Source organism: Tenrec ecaudatus, chromosome 4, assembly GCF_050624435.1.
Source record: "Tenrec ecaudatus isolate mTenEca1 chromosome 4, mTenEca1.hap1, whole genome shotgun sequence".
Classification (NCBI taxonomy): Eukaryota; Metazoa; Chordata; class Mammalia; order Afrosoricida; family Tenrecidae; genus Tenrec; species Tenrec ecaudatus.
In genome coordinates, this window is record NC_134533.1 from 177,484,871 (window position 1) to 177,505,505 (window position 20,635).

At 41.7% G+C, this 20,635-nt stretch overlaps 1 protein-coding gene across 4 annotated transcripts in view; it reads right to left on the reverse strand.

The window, feature by feature from the left end:
- The window catches only part of CNOT10 (CCR4-NOT transcription complex subunit 10), a 75,496-nt gene that overhangs the window by 31,787 nt on the left and 23,074 nt on the right, over positions 1 to 20,635 (reverse strand). For 3 of the 4 annotated variants that reach the window (XM_075547100.1, XM_075547098.1, XM_075547101.1), the window contains exons 4-12: positions 20,047 to 20,197; positions 17,378 to 17,520; positions 15,924 to 16,010; positions 15,061 to 15,144; positions 10,388 to 10,505; positions 9,206 to 9,355; positions 8,188 to 8,390; positions 5,830 to 5,951; positions 399 to 572 (exon numbers count right to left, since the gene is read on the reverse strand). In XM_075547100.1, coding sequence (XP_075403215.1) covers positions 399 to 572; positions 5,830 to 5,951; positions 8,188 to 8,390; positions 9,206 to 9,355; positions 10,388 to 10,505; positions 15,061 to 15,144; positions 15,924 to 16,010; positions 17,378 to 17,520; positions 20,047 to 20,197 — 1,232 coding nt within the window. The remainder of the gene's footprint in view (positions 1 to 398; positions 573 to 5,829; positions 5,952 to 8,187; positions 8,391 to 9,205; positions 9,356 to 10,387; positions 10,506 to 15,060; positions 15,145 to 15,923; positions 16,011 to 17,377; positions 17,521 to 20,046; positions 20,198 to 20,635) is intronic. The other variant, XM_075547099.1, reaches the window with a different exon arrangement.

Here is a 20,635-nt window from a genome sequence, read left to right on the forward strand (position 1 = left end):
CCCTCTCTGATAGCAATAGGGAAAACTAGTTGCTGTTGCCCGGATTCCTTTCGGGGCAGAAGTGGGCTCCGGGGCACTTTCATCCGCTGGTCTTTTCAAAGCAGATCACCAGCCCTTTCTTCCACAGTGCCCGTGGCTGGACTCAACCAGCCCAGGATGTCTCTCACATTAGCATTCTGTGCAATGACTCCTGACAATGAAAAGCTGTCGCTTTCCACATCCAAAGTTTCCTCTTTACCCTTTACTGTTTGTCTCTGAAATACTTAAGCATTGATACTTTCTTATCATCAATGCAGAGGAATTTTGGACACTGGCTGAAGCTTTTAGAGATACAAATGCACAGAGTCAATTCCTGGAAGGGTTAGTTTTGCCAAGGGGGCTCAGAGGGACCCCAATACCTGCAGGTCTCACTGTTTTCACTGCTGTCCGTGTTCCCACCTAACGGATTACTGTTCTTAGACCCATTTTCCTGTTTCGGATCTTGTTCTTCGGGTAACAGCAACAAGGCATTCCTGAGGCAAATGGCTGCAAACTCCATACTGGCAACAGGAATGGCTGACGACTGTCCGTCACTAAAAAGGAAAACAAAACAAAACATCCAAATGAGTGAAGTATACAGCATAAAGATTTTGTTAGTTCCAGGAGTAAACCCAACAGAATTATAAAGGAACACTTCGTTTGGCTAGGTAAAAAATTCAACACAAGCAGCTAAAGCATTTAAATCCTGCATATAATCGTGGACTGTAAATGTACACACTATGTACATTGTGTCTGTATGAATGAGACAGACGCTGACAGACAAGTGGGGGGGGGGGACAGCTTGAAGTCGATCTGCAAAGTGCGTGTACAAAGGAGACACTGTCATGAGGACCAGGACAAGGGTGATAAGAAGGGGAAGGAAGAGGAGAAGATACATTTTCACATTTGAGTCTTCTTTTGGTTGATTCTTTTTGTTTTTAATAGTTCCGCTGAGCGCTAATGAACATATCATACAATTCAATAGTTCAATCTTATCAAGAAGGGCTGAGCAATCATTGCCACGATCAAGTTTGAGACCATTTCTTCCTTCTTTTACCCATTGGTGTCATTTGGGGGTGATTCTTGTTTTCAAAAAAAGCCTTTGTAACTTCTGGAAGAGCAGCACTAGCTTTATCTTATTATTTCCTTGACATTTTATATTATCTTTTATTGGTTTAATATACCAAATGGAACAAATTTTATTGAGAGATAAAAATTCTTTCTTCTGAACTCAGCAACTTTTGGTGGGGGTTCAAGCTGCCGACTCTGTGTTTAGCTGCCTAATGTGTAACCTACCGTGGGCTAAAGTGCTGGGTGTCAGGTACCATCACAACTTTGAAATGACAGAGGCCATTTCTTTGCAAAGTCTCCTACTTGAGAAATAGTAGCAACCCTCATTGCAATCTTTAGGCAAGAAAAAGATGTTTTTATATAAGTTGATGGCTCTGTATATGACAATTTCTCTACATGGATACCTGCCCCTCCCCCCAGAAGAATTTGTTTCAGAGGACAGCACTGAATCTGCAGCTCCGGGAGAGGGACATGTCTGATCAGAGCACACGGGAGCAAATGAAGGGAGAGGAAGAGAGAGTGGACCACACCCTGGCCTACCAAGCCTGAAGAAAGATATTCCCACTCAGATCAGCCAATCCACAGAGAAGACCATACGGCCAGCCCCACTATGAGCCATGACATCCCTCACTGACCCATAATCCTACAGGGGACAACACTGGAGACCCAGTGTGGAAATTCCACCCGATCTGATCCCACCACATTGAGGCAAAACACTAAGGGCGTGCAACAGAACAGCAAGGGGAACAGAACAACGAAGTCCCCAGGGAATACCAAAAACTTTGGGGCCAGGGCTTGGCACCCCAACAGACTCAACCAGAAAATACTCCTAAAGGCCAATAAACAGTCCTTGAAATTACTACAGGCTTTTCTTTTTTGTTGTTGGGTTTTTTTTTTGTCATTGGTTTTTGGTTGTTGATGTTTTGTTTTCTTTTGTTGCTGTGCTTTGCTGTTTTGTTTTTGTGCATGTTATTATCTCCGCAGGTCTACCTAAATAAGATATGCTGGATGAACAATCTGAAGGAGAAAACAATGGATCGACAGTTCTGGGGGACATGGGAGAGGGGGAGGTGGTGGGAAAGGAAGTGGTGTTAGCAAACCTAGGGACAAGGGAACAACAAGTGATATAAATCAGTAGTGAGGAGGGTGTAGGAAACCTGAAGGTAATGTAACCAAGAGAATTACTGAAATGCTAATGAAGGCTGAGCATGATAGTGGGATAAGAGGAAAGTAAAAGTAAATAGAGGAAAGAACTAGGAGGCAAAGGGCTTTTTTAGAGGTCATATACTTATATATGAGGATGTGGAAATAGATCTATGTGCATATATGTACAGATTTAGTATTAAGGTAGCAGATGGACATTGGGCCTCCACTCAAGTACTCCCTCAATGCAAGAATACTTTCTTCTATTAAACTGGCATTCCATGATGCTCACCTTCCCAACACAATTGCTGCAGACAAAGCGGCTACATTAGCAAATGTAGTGAAGAAAGCTGATGGTGCCCAGCTATCAAAAGAGATAGTATCAGGGGTCTTAAAGGCTTGAAGGTAAACAAGTGGCCATCTAGCTCAGAAGCAACAAAACCCACATGGAAGAAGCACACCAGCTTGCACGCTCACGAGGTGCCTTAGGGATCGGTGATCAGGTATCAAAGAACAAAAATATCATATCATTGTGTGCTTACCTCCCTGATATGATCGCTGAAGACAAATGGGTGCATAAGCAAATGTGGTGAAGAAAGCGGATGGTGCCCGGCAATGAAAAGATAGAGTTTTGGAGAGCAAATGCTTTGAAAATGATTAGGGCAAAAAATGTATGGATGTGCTTTATACAATTGATGTATGTATATGTATGGATTGTGATAAGAGTTGTATGAGCCCCTAATAAAATGTTTTTAAAAAATTAAATTAAAAAAAAAAAAAAGAAAAGTTTCTGCAGTCTTAAAGGTTTGAAGGTAACTAAGCGGCCATCTAGCTCAGAAGCAACAAAGCCCACATGGAAGAAGCACACCAGCCTGTGTGACCACGAGATGTCGAAGGGATCAGGTACCAGGCATCATCAGAACAAAAAATCCTATCATTGTGAATGAGGGGGTGTGCAGAGTGGAGACCCAAAGCCCATGTGTAGGCAACTGGACATCCCCTTCAGGAAGGGTTGCGGGGAGGAGATGAGCCAGTCAGTAGTGTAGCAAAGATGAAACATACAACTTTCCTCTAGTTCCTAATGTTCCCTCCCCACCCACCAATATCATCATCCTAATTCTACCCTACAAATGTGGCTAGACCAGAGGATGGACACTGATATAGATAGGAACTGGAAACACAAGGAATCCAGGGCAGATGATCCCTTCAGGACCAGTGGTGAGAGTGGCGATACCAGGAGGGTGGACCAGTGGTGAGAGTGGCGATACCAGGAGGGTGGATACCAGGAGGGTGGAAAGGGGGAGCCAATTACAAGGATCTACATATAACCTCCTCCCTGGGGGACGGACAACAGAAGAGTGGGTGATGGGAGACATTGGATGGTGCAAGATATGACAAAATAATAATTTATAAATTATCAAGGGTTCATGAGGGAGAGGGGAGTGGGGAGGGAGGGGGAAAATTGAGGATCTGATGCCTGAGGCTTAAGTGGAGAGAAAATGTTTTGAGAATGATGAGGACAATGAATGTAAAAATGTGCTTTACATAATTGATGTATGTATGGAATGTGATAAGAGTTACAAGAGCCCCTAATAAAATGATTTTTAAAAAAAACTTAGTCTCAGAAGCCCACAGTGGCAATTCTACTCAGTCTTACAGGGTCACTGCGAGTTGGAATTGACTTGATGGCAGTGAGTTTGGCTTGGTTTTGGGTTGTGTTACATAGCAGTATCCCAAGGCCACCCACAATACTAGGCATTAGCTTGAACACATTTTCATTCCTACAGACTATGAAAAAGATACCCAAATGAAAAACTTTAAATGACAGCCAAAAGGATATTAAAAAGAAGCACTAAGATGCCCTCTTGTGGACATTTGAATAATGACACCAAATATTCTAAATGGGGGTTTCTTTTGTTCTTATTGTTACATATTTGTTTGCATTTTAGGCTTGTTTGTTTTTTAATTAAATTATTTTATTGGGGCCTTGTACAACTCATTACAATCCACACCTACATCCATTGTATCAAGCACTTTTGTACATCTGTTTCCCTCATCATTCTCAAAACATTTGCTTTCTACTTGAGCCCCTGGTATTTGCTCATTTTTTCCCATTCCTCCCTGTTCCCCCCTCCTCCGTGAACCCTCGATAATTTATAAATTATTATTATTTTGTCATATCTTACACTGTCCGACATTTCCCTTCACCCAGTTCTCTGCTGTCCGTCTTCCAGGGAGGAGGTTACATGTAGATCCTTGTAATCGGTTCCCCCTTTTTTCCCCACCCTCCCTCCACTCTCCTGGCATCACCACTCTCACCATTGGTCCTGAGGGGTTCATCTGTCCTGGATTCCCTGTGTTTCCAGTTCCTATCAGTATACATCCTCTGGTCCAATTGGTAGAATTGGGATTGTGATAGTGGGGAGGGGAGGAAGCATTTAAGAACTAAAACTATGGTGTGTGTTTTTTGGTGCTATGCTGAATCTTGGCTGACTCATCCCTTCCTTGTGACCCTTCTGTGAGGGGATATCCAACTGTCTACAGATGAGCTTTGGGTCTCCCCTATGATCTCCATTGTTTTCATCGATATAATTATTTGTTTTGGGTCTTCTGATGCCTGATATCTGGTTGTGATCACACAGGCTGGTGTGCTTCTTTCACACGGGCTTTGTGGCTTCTCAGCTAGAAGCTTGTTTATCTTCGAGCCTTTAAGACGCCAGACAGTATATTGTCTAATAGCCAGGCATCATGAACTTTCTTTACCACATTTGCTTATGTACCCATTTTTTTCTTCAGCGATCATGTCTGGAAGCTGAGCATTACAGAATGCCAAGTTATTAAAACAAAGTGTTCTTGCATTAAGGGAATCCTTGAATAGAGATCCAAAGTCCATCTGCTACCTTAATATTTAACATTAAATATATGTCCAGAGACTTATATCCCTATTGTTATATATTAATATATTTACATATGTACATGCTTATATTTATACCTCTATAAATGTCTTTTGCCTCCTAGTTCTTTCCTCTATTTTCTTTTACTTTCCTCCTGTCCCATTATCATGTTCCACCTTCATTCAGCTCACAGTAATTCTTCTTGGCTAAACTGCACTTGATCAACCCCCACCAGGCATTCTACATACTCATGACTGATTTTAGATCTCTTGTTGTTCCCTTGTCCTTGGAGTAAATGGGGCTTCTAAAGCCTTCAGTATTTCAGTACCCACGCAGGAAGTAAAACAGTCACATGTACCAGGTAACATTCACTATGGACTTAGGTTTGGAATCTATTGAAGTCGCGCCAAAGAAGTTTCTCCTATAAGGTGACAGACCTGAAGCATACCTTGAGAAATAATGTAAGTGCAAGAGGGCAACACCTGCCCCAAACTAAAGACCAGAGGCTGAGAGCCAGGAAAGAAGTGGGAAGGAGAGCTGTTCCATGTGGGGGCTGCAGTCAATGTCATGAAACAACATGCATATGCATTACTGAATGGCACTCAATTTGCTCTGTACATTGTTACTCAAATTACAATGAAAGGGAAACATCATATGGAAAAGCATTAAACAGAAACACGATTCCTCTTAGCTAAATACTTACTTATACACAGTATTCTGGATGGACTGTGACGCCAGCACTATCTTCCGATGATAGCCTTGACCAACAATCGACTGTACAATTCCTTTTTTGCTGGGAAGACCTTTAGTTTCTTGTTCAGAAGTCTATAAATTAAAAATAATTTCCAATAAATTTAAGGGAACTGAAAGATAGTCTTAGAAGACTTTTAGCACTTACTCTAAGTATAAGGAAGTCCTCTAAGGACCATCTACATGGATGAATTTTTAGGAACAGGGTATGATGAAAATTTTAAAAGTTGGTGGAAAAATTCCATTATCTTTTTGTTCTGTTTCTCCATGAGCTTTTTGAAGCTCCCAGGTATGTTAGATATCACAGGAAAGAACGCATGGATTGAGAGTATGTGATATGTTATACTTTGTTATAATGAGATGTGAGCAAATTCTATGGTGAAAAAATAATTCAAGAATGATGGGAACATTTGTCTTTTAGAAAGCAAACTGTAATTTGATAAATCATTAGAGGCTTTCAAAGACGTCCCCATCCCTCCCCGCAGTGCTGGACTCAAATCTTAATCCCTGGGCAGCTGCATTTACCACTTTCCTATCTTGACTACAGAAAAACACAGTAACATTCACCAAAGGCCATGGAAGGTGGAAGCCTGGTAGAGAAGGAAATCCCTAATGTTTCCCACAAGTAGAGGGCAACATGCAAGTGTGAAGACTGTACTGTCAGAGGAGAAAACTTGCAAGAGCCAAAAAAATAAGGCCATCCTCAGAGTTTCGCCTCTCCTCCACTCACTGAATTACTAGCGTTTGCCTGCTCTGACAGGTTTTCACGTACACAGGTCTGATTTCTGTAGGTTTTCCTGTAGCTGCTTCTCAGCAAGTGTGCATTTTCTATCACTTCCAGAAAACACACCGGTCGCAACCTCAGCATATGAGCTCCCAGACCCTACACCCCGCAGAAGAAAGCAATGAGGGAGTGGGTGGGATGTGGGGTGAGAGGGCACATGGTAATTCTGATACAATCCGACTGCTCCATCCCTCGCACTGACCCCTCCACTTGGAGTCAAAGGGCATCCTTCACTGCCCTTTGCAGAGCATCTAGGCACGTACCCAGATGCAATCTGGCCTATTTCTCAGAGCCATGGTGGACAGACCTGTTAGGCAGCGGTTCTCAACCTGTGGGTCGCGACTCTTTTGGGGGCTGAACAACCCTTTCACAGGGGTTGCCTGATTCATCACAGTAGCAAGTGACAGTTCTGAAGTAGCAATGAAAATAATTTTATGGGTAGGGCGTGACCACCACATGAGGAACTGTATAAAAGGGTCGTGGCATTGGGAAGGTTGAGAACCACTGCATTAGAGGAACAACCTGGCGACCTCTCTATAAACTGAAGAGACCAGGCGTGGGATGACACGAATCGTAACGCTGCTCTTTCCATATGCACACCACGAGATCGCCAGCCCTTCTCTTTTTTTTTTTAATCGTTTTATTAGGGGCTCATACAACTCTTATCACAATCCATACATACTCAATTGTGTAAACTACATCTGTACATTCATTGCCCTCATCATTCTCAAAACATTTGCTCTCCACTTAAGCCCCTGGTATCAGCTCCTCATTTTCTCCCTTCCCTCCCCACTCCCTCATGAACCCTTGATAATTTATAAATTATTATTTTGTCATATCTTACACTGTCTGATGTCTCCCTTCACCCATTTTTCTGTTGTCCGTCCCCCAGTGGAGGTCACATGTAGATCCTTGTAATCGGTTCCCTCTTTCCAACCCACTCTCCCTCTACCCTCCAAGTATCGCTACTCACACGACTGGTCCTGAAGGGATCATCCGCCCTGGATTCCCAGAATTTCCAGTTCCTATCTGTACCAGTGTACATCCTCTGGTCTAGCCAGACTTGCAAGGTAGAATTCAGATCATGATAGTGGGGGAGGAGGAAGCATTTAGGAACTAGAGGAAAATTTTTCATCATTGCTACATCGCACCTTGACTGGCTCATCTCCTTCCCTACACCCCTCGCCAGTCCTTCTCTAAAGGCCTGGTGCACACCCCATTTTCACACTGGCAGATGTCATGGCCCCTCCCCTCACAGACCCCGGTTCCACAAGATCTGGCCTTCTTATTGGCTTCACTGTAATGTAACTGCTGACACAGGTTGCCCTACTTACTGAAAACCTAAATGATAACAGATGACTGTCTTAAGTGACGTTTTCTCTCAAATGTTAAGGAACAGAAGAAGCGTATTTTTCTAGTAAATTCATGAAGGGTCATGAAGGGGATGCACCCCGTATATCTTTAGGTCTTCTGTGCTTTTCATGTAACAAGTGGGGGGGGCATGGCTCAAAGTCAAGGGGCACTCACCCCCTTATTGGCAGCAATGCAGCATTCAGCCAGTCGCAGCCAGAGGCGAGGATTTGCATGATAAACTTGCACGGCCTCAATCAGACACTCGAAGGCAGCGAGAGGTCTTCCAATGTGAAGCAGCTGAATCCCACAGTTATACAATAACTCATACCGCTTGTTGGTTAGTAATGTACACATAGGTCTCCCAGAAAACTTTCTACCTAGTGATAAAAATTGGATGAGAATTTAGCACAAGACTGAAAGTCAGTGACAATAATTATTCCACAATGTCCTTTAAGGTTACCCTGTCTACTACCTAACCCTGATTTAAAATGTATTAGCTCTCACCCAGTCAACACCCCAACCCCACAAACCGTCTGCAGAGCAGCACTGCCGGTGCTGGCAGAGCCACAGGTGTCTGCATTTCCAGCTCCTCCTGCCACAAGCTCTAGAAAGGGGAGAGCAGCGCTGGGACCAGCCTCGCCCAGCACCACCTTGCCCACAGTCTGAGAGACTATAGGAAAGCTCCTTAAAAAAAATTGTTTTTCCTTCGGCTTGGCATAGAGACTTTCCTGTGGAAACACAGACCAAGGTCGCACATCTACAGAGACTATGGCACACTCAGGAACATGTTTCACAGTCCTTCAAGAAGTAAGCCTGCTTTTGAGTATGGATAAAAATGTCATCAATTAAATACTTTATATGGAAAAGCTAAGCAATTATACGATGTAAGTATCTCAGCTCAAGAACCCACAAACAAGAAATATGAAAGGAATGGACTTTAGGAATCTCCTTAAAGGCTACCAAATGCTACCAAGAGTACCACACATGGGACTCTGAAAGGAAGCTGTCATAAACACTAGCTTGGTAGAGTCACAGAATCTGAGTTTTACCTAACACCTTGCTACTCAAAGTAGTGCTATCTACTGAGACCCCACAAGACCAAGCTTGTTGGCCAGTGTGGATTATATGTAGGTATACAGGACATGCCTTCCCGCAGGCAGTCAAACACAGACTGTCCCCAGCACTGACTTACTTGGATCCATGCTGCCCACACTGAGTGGTGCACAGACACTGTCATTCTCCTGCAGAGCCTTTTTAAAGTAGAAAATCCCTAAATTATGCTTGCTCATGGCAAAATGGATGCATCCAAGATTATTCCAGAACATGCACCTCAAACATTCACCTGAGGAAAATAAACAAACATGACCATAGAACCGTTATACTGTTAATTGTCATAAAAGAAATGTGCTTATCTAGTATAACTTAAACCTATTCACAATTCTCCCTAGTGCCAACAAAGCATTTCCCAAGACAATTGTAATTTGGGAAAAACTGAAAATTTTCTAATGTCCTTTTCTTTTTAAGATCAGGTTTATTATAGATCTATATGTGAAGGGGCTTCAAAAAGCTGGTGAAAAATAGAATGAAAGATAATGGAATTTTCCCACAAACTTCTTGAAGGCCTCTCATGTATAACAGCGTACATGGTGGGTATTGTTGTGGAGGCTTCCTAGATGTATCCAAACAACTTCCAGGATGAATTTACTAGGCTAAGATGCTTAAGAATACAGTCTTGGGGTTCAATTTATTCAACTGGCATAACATAGCTCATAAAATTAATGTTCAACATCCTAGTTTGTTAAGTAGCATCTGGGGCCTTAAAAGCTCATGATTATGGTCCTTGTCAATACTCGTCCTCATGAAGGGATCACTGAAGATGCAGGTGCTATTGAAAGTGTGGTGAAGAAACTAGATGGTGCCCAGCAATCAGAAAGAAGAGTATCTGGGGTTGTAAAGGCTTGTCTTCAAATAAGCAGCCATCCAAGTGGAGTGTGACCCAAGACCACACACCAGCCTGTGCGATCTAAGGATTGTAAATTATTAAATCCAAAGAAGGGAATGGTTTGCAGATAGCTACGGATGCCTGCAGAAGCCCCGAATCCATTTGCAGGGATGAAATCTCTGGTGCATCCCCTCTGATCATAGTCTGGGGACATGAACAGCCTTGCTACCTACCATACAGAGAGCAATGTAAGTTCAAATATGGTAGATGTAGTTAGGCTAGGATTTTACAGCAGAAATATCAAGACATTTCCCTTAAGATTAGCATCAACCACTATAACTAATTCTACTGAAGAAGTCTGGAAAGAAAACCGAGCAACAAGAAGTAAAAGATCTAGGAAGTAAATAGTAATGTTTCACAATTTTCTTTTACCTGCTTTCATGAATCCCGGATGTTCAGCAATGTTTGCACTATTCAGTAGTTTCACAGCTTTTCTGTAATTGCCTCTTAAGTACTCAAAATTGCTTTTCAGAAATAGAGAGGGTGCAGACTGTAAAGAAAATGCAAATCACTGATGTTTTGTTTTCCTAGGCTTAATTTGAGACCATACCTGTACGACTGCACCCCTGGCATGTGTTCCCTGGCATATACAAAATCAGGTAAGTCATGGTCACAAAACCTTAAAATTACACAACACTGAATCTAACAGTCTCTATTCTTCATTGCTCTTATAACTGAAAAAAAAAAAAAAAGAAATCTGTCAGAGAGCAGCTTATAAAAGGAGCAAGTCTAGCTTTAAAAAAAACAGACCTATATCATCTACATGTAGGAACAGTCTGTGCAGTATCAACTCTGTGTGTATTCATGTGTCACACCACTGGAGGGCAATTTAATCAGCATAGACTGGGGCCTTCATTTTAATGCTCTTAAGGAAACAGGTGACTGTCCCTGTTTTTAGCACACAGATAACCCTTCACTTAGACCCAAAGAGATAGAAATAAATACTTTTCCAAGTAGGAAAAAGATTTCATTGTATAATGATGTTATTTTTTTCTTTCAATTTCTACATTGTGATTTAGGTTAAGGTTTACATTTCATATCATCCATTTAGTATTCAAAGGTTGAAAGCTTCTCATCAGCGCCCCCTATAGTTTGCCCTTCCCCTCTCCTTGGTTCTCTTCTGGTGGACTACCACCTTCCACCTTACCCAAGTTAACATCCGTCCACTGTCTATACCCTGTTGCTGCATCTTCCTTCCCCAACCCCTGTCCCCCCAATCTCCAAAGCCTGTTCCCTTTGGTAAGAACATCTTATTTTGGATAGCAGTGGGCTCATCTAAGTATCTGTCCTGTTTTGCTTGACTACTTTCACTCGGCAGGATGTTTTACAGGTCCATCTGTGTCATGGTTCATCACTGTTTTCTTTTTAAGAAATTCATAGTATTCCATCATTTGTATATACCAGAGTTTCTTTATCCATTCCTCTACTGGTGGGCATTTAGGCTGATTCCACCTTTTTGCTAATGTGCACAGTGTTGTACATATGTCTGTTCGTGTTATGATGCTTTTATCTTTAGGATATATACCCAGGAGAGGGATTATGGTATGGTATTTCTCTTCCCAGGTGTTTCAGGTAGCACCATATTGCTTCTGCGGTGGCTATCTGGAGGTGTTACAGTCACACTGGCAGTGTACCAGGGCACTCTTTGGCTTCTCCAGTGCATTTGTTATTTTCTGTATATAGACTTATAACAGGATGCATGATTTTTGAGACTTAATCTGTTTACAAAGATCATGTTGGCTCATCTTCCAGATTCCTCATGGTGGAGGATCCTATCTATAGTACAAAAGCATACAGAAATCTGGGGATGAGACATCTACTTTGGAGGATATCTGGGATTCTTGTCTTCTCCATTTAATAATTATAGCTTAGCATTAAGCAACTTCCTAGTCTTCTAAATTCTAGTTCATTCTTTGTTCTGCTCCCTGTATAACTCAGAGTTCTTCAAGGCTTATTCCAGTGACAGTATTCCTTCCTCAAGTACTCATAGATTCAGTTATAAGTGCTACACTACACTACAATTATTTTATTGGTCTCTCTCCTATGACCTTTAAGACAAGAATTATATACTTCATTCTATAAAAGGTTTCAAAATGACCTGGTTTTTCCCTCTTAGCCTCCTCATGCTATCGCCTCAGGTCTAGACCACAATTGTTCTATACACATACACATAACATCACTAAGTGACTCTGTGCTGCTGGCTAAGATTTTTAGGGTCAATTTATACTAATTATTCCCAATAAAACTCTACTTTCTCAAGAGTTCATACTTGTAATGTTTTCAAGATAGTTCATTGTTTGATTCCAATCAAATCTAAAAACTAGTTGCTTTTATGCTGATTCCAACACAAAGCAACCCCTTAGGACTGAGTAGAACTGACCCCATAGGCTTCCAAGGCCTTTACTGTTACATGCTGGACTTGAACTGCTGACCGCTTGGTCAGCAGCTGAGTGCTGATCTACTGAACGACCAGGGCTCCTTTTCTTCCCTATGCCATCTTAAAGCATACCTTCCTAGGGCAAGGGTTGAGATGGAAGGGGTGAAAGGGAGGGATAATTATATCTCAAATACTGTCTAAGTATTTGAGATATAATCGAGTTGATTCTGACGCATAGGTACCCTACAGGACAGAGCAGAACTGTCCCTGTGGGTTTCTGAGGTTATGAATCTTTGCAGGAGCAGAAAATCTAATTTTTCTGTCAGAGAATGGTTAGCGGGTCCAACTTGGTGACCCATCAGTTGGCACCCAATGAGGTAGCTCAATGAGTAAAACTTGCCATGCCACCAGAGCTCTGTCTTAAGTACCCTAGCCCTACTCCAATTGAAGGTATGAAGGTCAACCCCAAATCATTTAAAAGGTGGTTTTGGCTTTTAACTTGACTGATAATTTTCACAAATATTTTAAGTACACTATTTAGAAGTCATGCTGTTTGGTGCTATTGAGTTTGTCCTGACTCACGGGAATCCTACCCACTGCCCCGCCCTGTGCCATCCTCACGATCATTGTGTTTGAGCCTGCTACTGTAGCCACTGTGTCAATTCATCTCATTAAGGGCCTTCCTCTTTTTCACGGACCCTCTACTTTACCAAGCATAATGTCCTTTTCCAGGGATTAGTCTTTCCTGATAAGGTGTCGAAAACTATGTTAGATGAAGTCTCACCATGGTAGTTACATAGTCTGTTGTCAATATGAGACTGAAGGGTGAAGGGGTGGAGTTTAGCCTGTCAATCAGGTCATAGCTTGATGACCTCATTTGGAGGCACTAAGGAGATAAATAACTCCCTGGAGGCAGGACACATGCTCACTTCCTGGGAGACATTCCACTGACATGGAGCTAGGCTAGAGCCCTGGAGCTGGAGACCGCTGCCAGCGCTGAGATGCTTCCACCACCACTGGATCCACAAGACTTTCCACCCACTGGCCTGTGATCTTCCTGCATTCGGGCATCATTCCATGTGTTTTGTGAGTCTGGAGAGGAGTTTATGGATTGGTATCAGACATATGGACTTGATCTGAACTGGGTTGGGCTGTTTTCTCAATATTCAATTGCTCTTTGATATAAAGTGCTTTCTTACACACATATGGTTGAGTGTCTATGAATTTGTTTCTCTACTCTACCCAGACTAACACACTCACCAATATTTCTGACAGATTTTGGTTATAATTCTTTCCAGGCAGACTTGTTTGTTCTTATAACAAACATGGACTATTCACTATCTTTTGCAACATCATCATTCAAAGGCATCAATTCTTCTTTAGTCTTCCTTACTGTTGAATTCTGAATGCATCTGAGACAACTGAAAACATCATGGGGCTTGGGTCATGCACACGTCACTCCTCAAAGTGATCTCTTGGCTTTGTAACGTTTGTAAGAGGTCTTTTGGAGCTGATATGGCCATTCAACAGATCATGACCATTGATGGGTTCCATGTGAAAGGAAATCTTTGACAGCTTCACTCCTTTCTGTGGGTCAGGATGTTGTTTATTAGTCCAGTTGTGGTGATTTTTGTCTTCATCATGTTAAAGTACGATCCATACGGAAAGCTGTCGCCTTTGATCTTCATCAGTAAGTGGTTCAAGTCTTCCGTATTTTTAGAAAGGCGGGTGTGTCATATGCGTATTTCAGGATGTTACTGAGTCGTCCCTCAATCTTAATACCACCTTCTTCATATAGTTCAGCTTTTCCAATTCCTTGTGCTGCACAGATTGAGTATGAAAAAGGGATACAAGCTCAACATCCCTCTTTCCTATCTTAAATTTAAAATAACTGAACTGTTTAATAACAATATTTTTAAGTGAATTCTGAAAACCACCCATACAATATAAGGTAGCTATTACAAATGATGGTTTTTAAAGGCTATATGCCAAGGGGAAATGTTTGTTAAAATTTTAAGAGAAAAAGGGTACTTATTAAATTATAGGTATGTTATGATCACTACTTCATAACTCTATCATATCAAAGCTTACACATCTGGTAGCAGACTACAATAACCTACACCCAAACCCGACCCATGGAGTCTCACTCACAGGGTTCTTACAATGCAGAGTAAAACAGTCTTACAGTTTCCAAAGCCACAAATATTTATGGAAGCCGACTGGCATTATCTTTTTCCCACTGAGCAGCTGGTGGGTTCAAATAGCTGACCTTTCACTTAACAACATTTGAGTAATGTAAGTTATTTAAAATCCACAGGTACCAATAGTCCCACTAATAAATGTTTGTTTTTTTAAAAACATTTTACTCGGGACTTTATCACAATCCATACATCCATCCATTGTGTCAAGCACATTTGTATATATGGTGTCATCTTCATTTTTAAAACATTTTCTTTCTACTTGAGCCCTTGTATCAGCTCATTTTCCCCCTGTATCTCTCCTACCCTCCCTCCCTTATGAACCCTTGATAATTTATTACTTATTTCATGTCTTACACTGACCACTGTTTCCCTTCACCCACTTTCCTGTTGTCTATCCCCTTAATAAAAGTTTTAAGGTATAAAAGTCCCAGATTATAAAATGAGATAAAAGTCCAAAAGAAACTTACATTTCCAGCCGTATTCATGACTGACTTGATTTCTCTCTTGCATGCCTTTAGGGACTTCATTTGGATATAAGCTCTTACTTTATACTGCCAAAGGAAAATGCCAGCAGATAAGAACTACCATCAATTTACAGTGCTTAAGCATTTACTATACAGTTAGGGACATTCAATCCAACGTGTTTGCAGCACAGTTTCAACAGTTACTTACAAATGCAAGTTCAAAGTGATCCTACAGCTCTTATTTTAACTGTACTCTTTGACTACACTGCAAAATACTAAAAGCATGTTAGATTAAAATCTAACCTTCCATTCCAAGCAAAAATTCTACTAAGCCTTACTGGTCAATGGCCAAAACAACAATGAATTTTTAACTTCTACAAACGATTTTATTGCTAATTGAGGCTAGTCCTCACAATCTTTTATAGGGCAATGACCAGAAACCATATGTCACGATCAACTTAAGCAAAATATAAATGTGCTGCGGAACTACACGAGTCCGAAGCTAACAGAGCATGGGGAGAGGTTCCAAAAGAGCAACTAGGCAGTCAAAGCGATCCCTTGAAAGCTGAGAGCACGAGCATAAAGTGCCATGCGCACAGCACGTTCAGTCTATTAGGTGTTACAGGCACTCTCACGATGGCAGAATATATGGGAGGTTGTACACAGGCTTTATGCAAACACCACACCATTTATAAAACAAGGGACCTGAACATCCGATTTCTGTATTGAGGGGAGGGGGTGTCCTGGAATCAATCCCATGCAGAACCCAAAGGACACCTGTATTGCTCTCTCTGACCTATGACACGGTTTCCTCATTCACAGGAACATCTAGGTGACGTACGACTGCCCCTTTAAAATTTACCCACCTGATGTATCTTTGATTTTGCAGCTTCTATCAGAGCTCCACTTTCAGCTTTATGATTAGATCCGTCCTTGTTGGTATTATTACCAGTCTGTAGGATGGTGAAACAAAATTGGCCAATTGAAATAATTTAAATTAGAACTTAAGTCAGTGAAAAGCTTCACATTTTAAAATCCCAAGCCCCGCTCCTGGAGTTTCAGGCTCAGTAGTGTGGAGTGGTGACAGGTAACTCTAGTTGAGGAACTCACAGCTGAGCCCAACAATGGAGCAGGTTTTCAAAGTACAGACTCGACTGAAGCAAAACCCAGAAAAGCGGATGTTGTTACCTTCTTTAAAAGTTTGCTGGTATAAACACTGCCAACAGGATCCAGTCCTAAATCCCCCAGAGTTCACAGTGTTTTATGATATGACTTATCTTCTTTCTATTGCACAAATACTATTCACTGCCGAGTACCAGAAAATAATCCCAGTGTGCCACGCTCTCACCCTCTGGGCTTTCTTGTGCTAAAACAGGACAGTGAACCTGTCATACTCTCTCCTTTTCTGGCCTGCCAAAATCTTGCCATCTTTCATGGTCAAGGTCCGATTCAGACTTCTAAGCTCCTGTATTCTCTAACCTCCCTCCTTTCTTCTCATCAACAGATGTTTTCCATTCTGTTTCTTCCCACAGACATGTCAGTCCTTGAAATGCTTGTTTTCATTATTGTCAACGTAGTAACTAGCAGAGTATCTGTTCCACATTTCGCAAAGTTCTGTTGAATTTATATATCATCAAATATAGTAAGTACTGAACATAACAGGAAATGCTTTATTATATGATATTGAAGAATTCTATGAAATTCCTTAAGCTGTAAAAATTAGTTGTAAATGATTATTTTAAAAAACTGAGGTTCAGAAAGGTTGACTTGACTAGGGTCAAGTTATTTTAATTTCAAACTCCAAGAACAAACTTCTATAGGCAAAAAGGTACTAACGATCTGTTTCTGTAAATACTCCTTTGTAAGAAAGCAGGCAGGGGCAGAAACAGTAAGGAAAGGGGTCATCCATTAACAACCAAGGAGTCCAAGATAAGAAAACCAAGGGACCTAGGATGTAGCCTTCGTGTGCATCGAGGCTCTTGTCAGAACATGGTGAAGCCTGTCACACACACACACACACATGCTGTGTTTGAGGAACTTGATGGATGGATGTTCTTTTATATAAAATGTCCAGGAAAGGACACTCTAGAGAATGAGGCTAGACCAGTGGATGTCAGTGAGGGACAGGAAGTGACTGCTCATGGGTACAGGGTTTCTTTTTTGGCTTCTCTTTTCCATGGTTCCACAACTCTGTGGCTAGCAAAAGCCAGTAACTGCACACTTCAAAATGTCAAATTTTACTGTAGGTGAATTTTATCTCAATAAAGTACAAATATTAACCCTATTTTGAAACTCAGTCTGAGCACCTTGGGACACTTACCTCATTCTTCCCATTTTTGTTATTGTTTCCCTGCGAAATCATTTTTTCTAGGACAGCAAGAAGATGCAGAGCTTTCTCAGCTTGGTAAGTTAATATATACAGGTCTACAAGTAGAAAACAGACGGCTTGGGCAAATTTTTCTTCTGGCAAGAAACAAACGAACAACAACAAAAAAACAGGGGGAAAAGTCGTTAATTTGAAGTGAAACAAACAATTCAGATCACCCTCCACACAACATGACTAAAACCATGCCTTTCCTCAGGGCACATTACCTAGTCGTGAATGAAACAACACTGCTGTTCTATGAGGCTTCTCAAGGCCCCTCACTTCAGAACTCCAGCAACTAAACCTCCTTTGGGAAAACATCTACCAAGCACCAGCACAGGTAATGAAGAGTGCTACTTCCCACGGAAGGATCCCTACCAACGCCACTTATTAGATGTGGGTGTGTGCATACTGCCTACCTTTCCAGTCTTCAGCTGGCTGACCTGTACAAGGAGACTTCTTTACCTGCCTAAAGGCAGAGACTAAATCAGGTGTTCTCCCAAGGTCCTGTCTAAGAAGATCTATGACTACGAAACCAACTTCCTTTCTAGGTCACAGAGATGGAAGAACACACAATTTGATAACACAAATGACAATTCTGTGCAAAAACATCAAAGTAGGCATTACAGCATGTCAGAAGGACTTAATGAAAACAAGAAAAGTGATCTGGTGTGACACAGAAATATATTCTTTTCTTTCCCCAAATGACAAAACAACATAAGACATCTAAAAGACTGCCCTAATCAAGAACAGAGACGTTTCAGAAGTTTCGAAACCTCCTCAAAATCTATTTCCCTCCTTGCTTCTACTCAGCAGCACACCAATCCATTTAGACTGAACTCAGCTACTGTGTAAGCTTCAAAAACAAAACCTCCCCTCCCCCAAACCAAACCCTCTGTAGGCAGTTGACTCAGATTTATAGTTCGCCTCTAGAGGACAGGGCAGCAGAAATGTCCCATAGGGTTTGCAAGGCTGTGATCTTTATGGAAACACACTGCCACATTTCTCCTGTGGAGTGGTTGGTGCGTTTGTACCACCAACCTTTCATTTAGCAGCCAAGTGTTTTAACTACTGTGGCACCAGCGTGTTTATAACAGCTTCCTACCACACACTAAAAAGTCCTTTCTAGACTATGGGGCTTTTAAATTCCTATGCTCCCCTAGCTCGTCCTGATTCTCCCCATCCTATGCCTCTCGCACACCAACTGCACCCTCACTTTACCATTTTTGCATACTCTACTCCCTCTGGCTGTAATGCTTTCCCCCCACCCCCTACCGCCCCCAAAGAGTAGCAAGGCTCAGTTCATCTCTTTATTCAGGCCCTTTTTCAAAAGCTATCTCATTAGAGGTCTTCCCTGGCAACCTTATCAAAAGATACCAGTCCTGGTCAATCTTTGTCCTCTTGCCTAATTCTAGCTTTACTTTACAACACTGACATAAGTCAAGGGACTTCAAAAGGTTTGTGAAAAAGGGAATTGGAAGGTAATGGAATTTTTCCATGGTCTTCCTCTCCCCCAATAGGATATATGTTTACTGCCGGCAAAGGGTTTTTTGGTAAACAGCATTATCCCGATTCCACAATAGCACCTGGCCCACTGGCGGTGCTCAATAAATATGGTGCATGAAGAATAGGGTAAGAAAGTTAACAATTATAGTGACTGCCAAAGAAGAAGGGCGGACTAGAATGCTGCCTAGTTTTTTGTAGATTGTTTAGCCACAGTACAGAAGATTAGAATTTCCCGAACTGTTCTGGGACTCTTGAAACCATTTTATAGAAACATGCATCTGGACTAAAAGTAAAATTCTAGTCTTGAGCTATACTGCAGAAGGTGGCATCTTTGCTCCACCAGCCTGGCCACCAGCTCTCAGGATTGAGAAAAAGATAACGTGCCTCCTGGGAACCAAAGGACCAGCTGCTCAACTAGCGGTCAGCAAAGGAGAGCCAGGCCTCGGTGCACACGGTCTGCTCTCGAGGTTCCAAAGGGAGCCACTGCCGAAAACCAGGAATGCCCATCAGTGTGTTGCAGCTTAAAAGCAGTTACCAATCTTCAAGCTTATTACTTGTTTAAGATTATGGGTATAAAAATTCCCCTTGGAACTCAGAAAAAAACAAAAAGCTAAAGGAACAGCCCCCTAACAGTTATTTCCCTGCCAAGTCTTCATTCTGTGATTTTCCTCCCTCCTCTTTGTTCCCTGGTCCTACGTGTCCCCGAAGCTAGAAATAGTAAGCTGTGTTACCACTGTATGTAGTTCTGTGCCACCTAGTCTATGATGACCCACAACAATTCTAGCTAGTAAACAAAAGGAAATACTCTTCAGTCCCCTGACATTCCAGTGTTTCTTCCTCAGTTCACTATGCGAGGTAAGGATCAGATCCACTGCAAGTGTTTAAAAGCTGCAAAGGAAAAAATAACAATAAAAATAGATAACTAAGTGTTTCCACTTAGACCCAGCATTTCTAGCAAGTTGACTTGAAATTTTGAGTCAAAATTGAAAAATTAAAATAATTTTCGAACCATCAAGCAATGGAAGTTTTTTTCTCTCCTTAGTTATCGAGGTCTAGCTTCTGATCTGGATAATCGAGGTAAAAGTATCAAAGAACTTAAGACTAGACACATAACATACCAAAAGGTTCTATGAACTGGTACAGTTTCTCGCCAACTGAGATGGCTTCTGTGTACTGCCGGAGGTGATAAAGGATGACTGCCTGGTTGTAATACAACATGCTGTTCTCAACATCATCCAGTCCGTCCATTTCTTCCACGGCTGAGTGCACCTGGGAAACAATCAACAGGGACTACGCTTGAACAGCAGTAAGGAAATACAAAGCAATAGCGAAGGAACCTATCGGAATAAACAGGAAAGTGGGGCAGCACTTCTGCTGGCTTTCCCCACTTTCTCTAGTACCCCAGTTATTTTAACTATTTTCATTACTACAAATCATTTCACTAATGCATTCATTCACAGTAGGATTCTATTAAAGAAAACTACAACAAAACCAAAGCTACAGCCAACGAGTTGATTCTGGTTTAGTAACTATAGGGCAGAGTAGAACTGTTTTCTGGGGTTTCTGAGACTGTATATCTTTACGGCAGTAGACAGCCTCATCTTTCTCCCCTGAAGTAGCTAGTAAGTTTAAAGTCCTGAGAGTTACCCACTCTCCCGCCCAGCACAAGTGGTTCTCTTCCTTGTGGTTCTGATGACACAGCCTTTG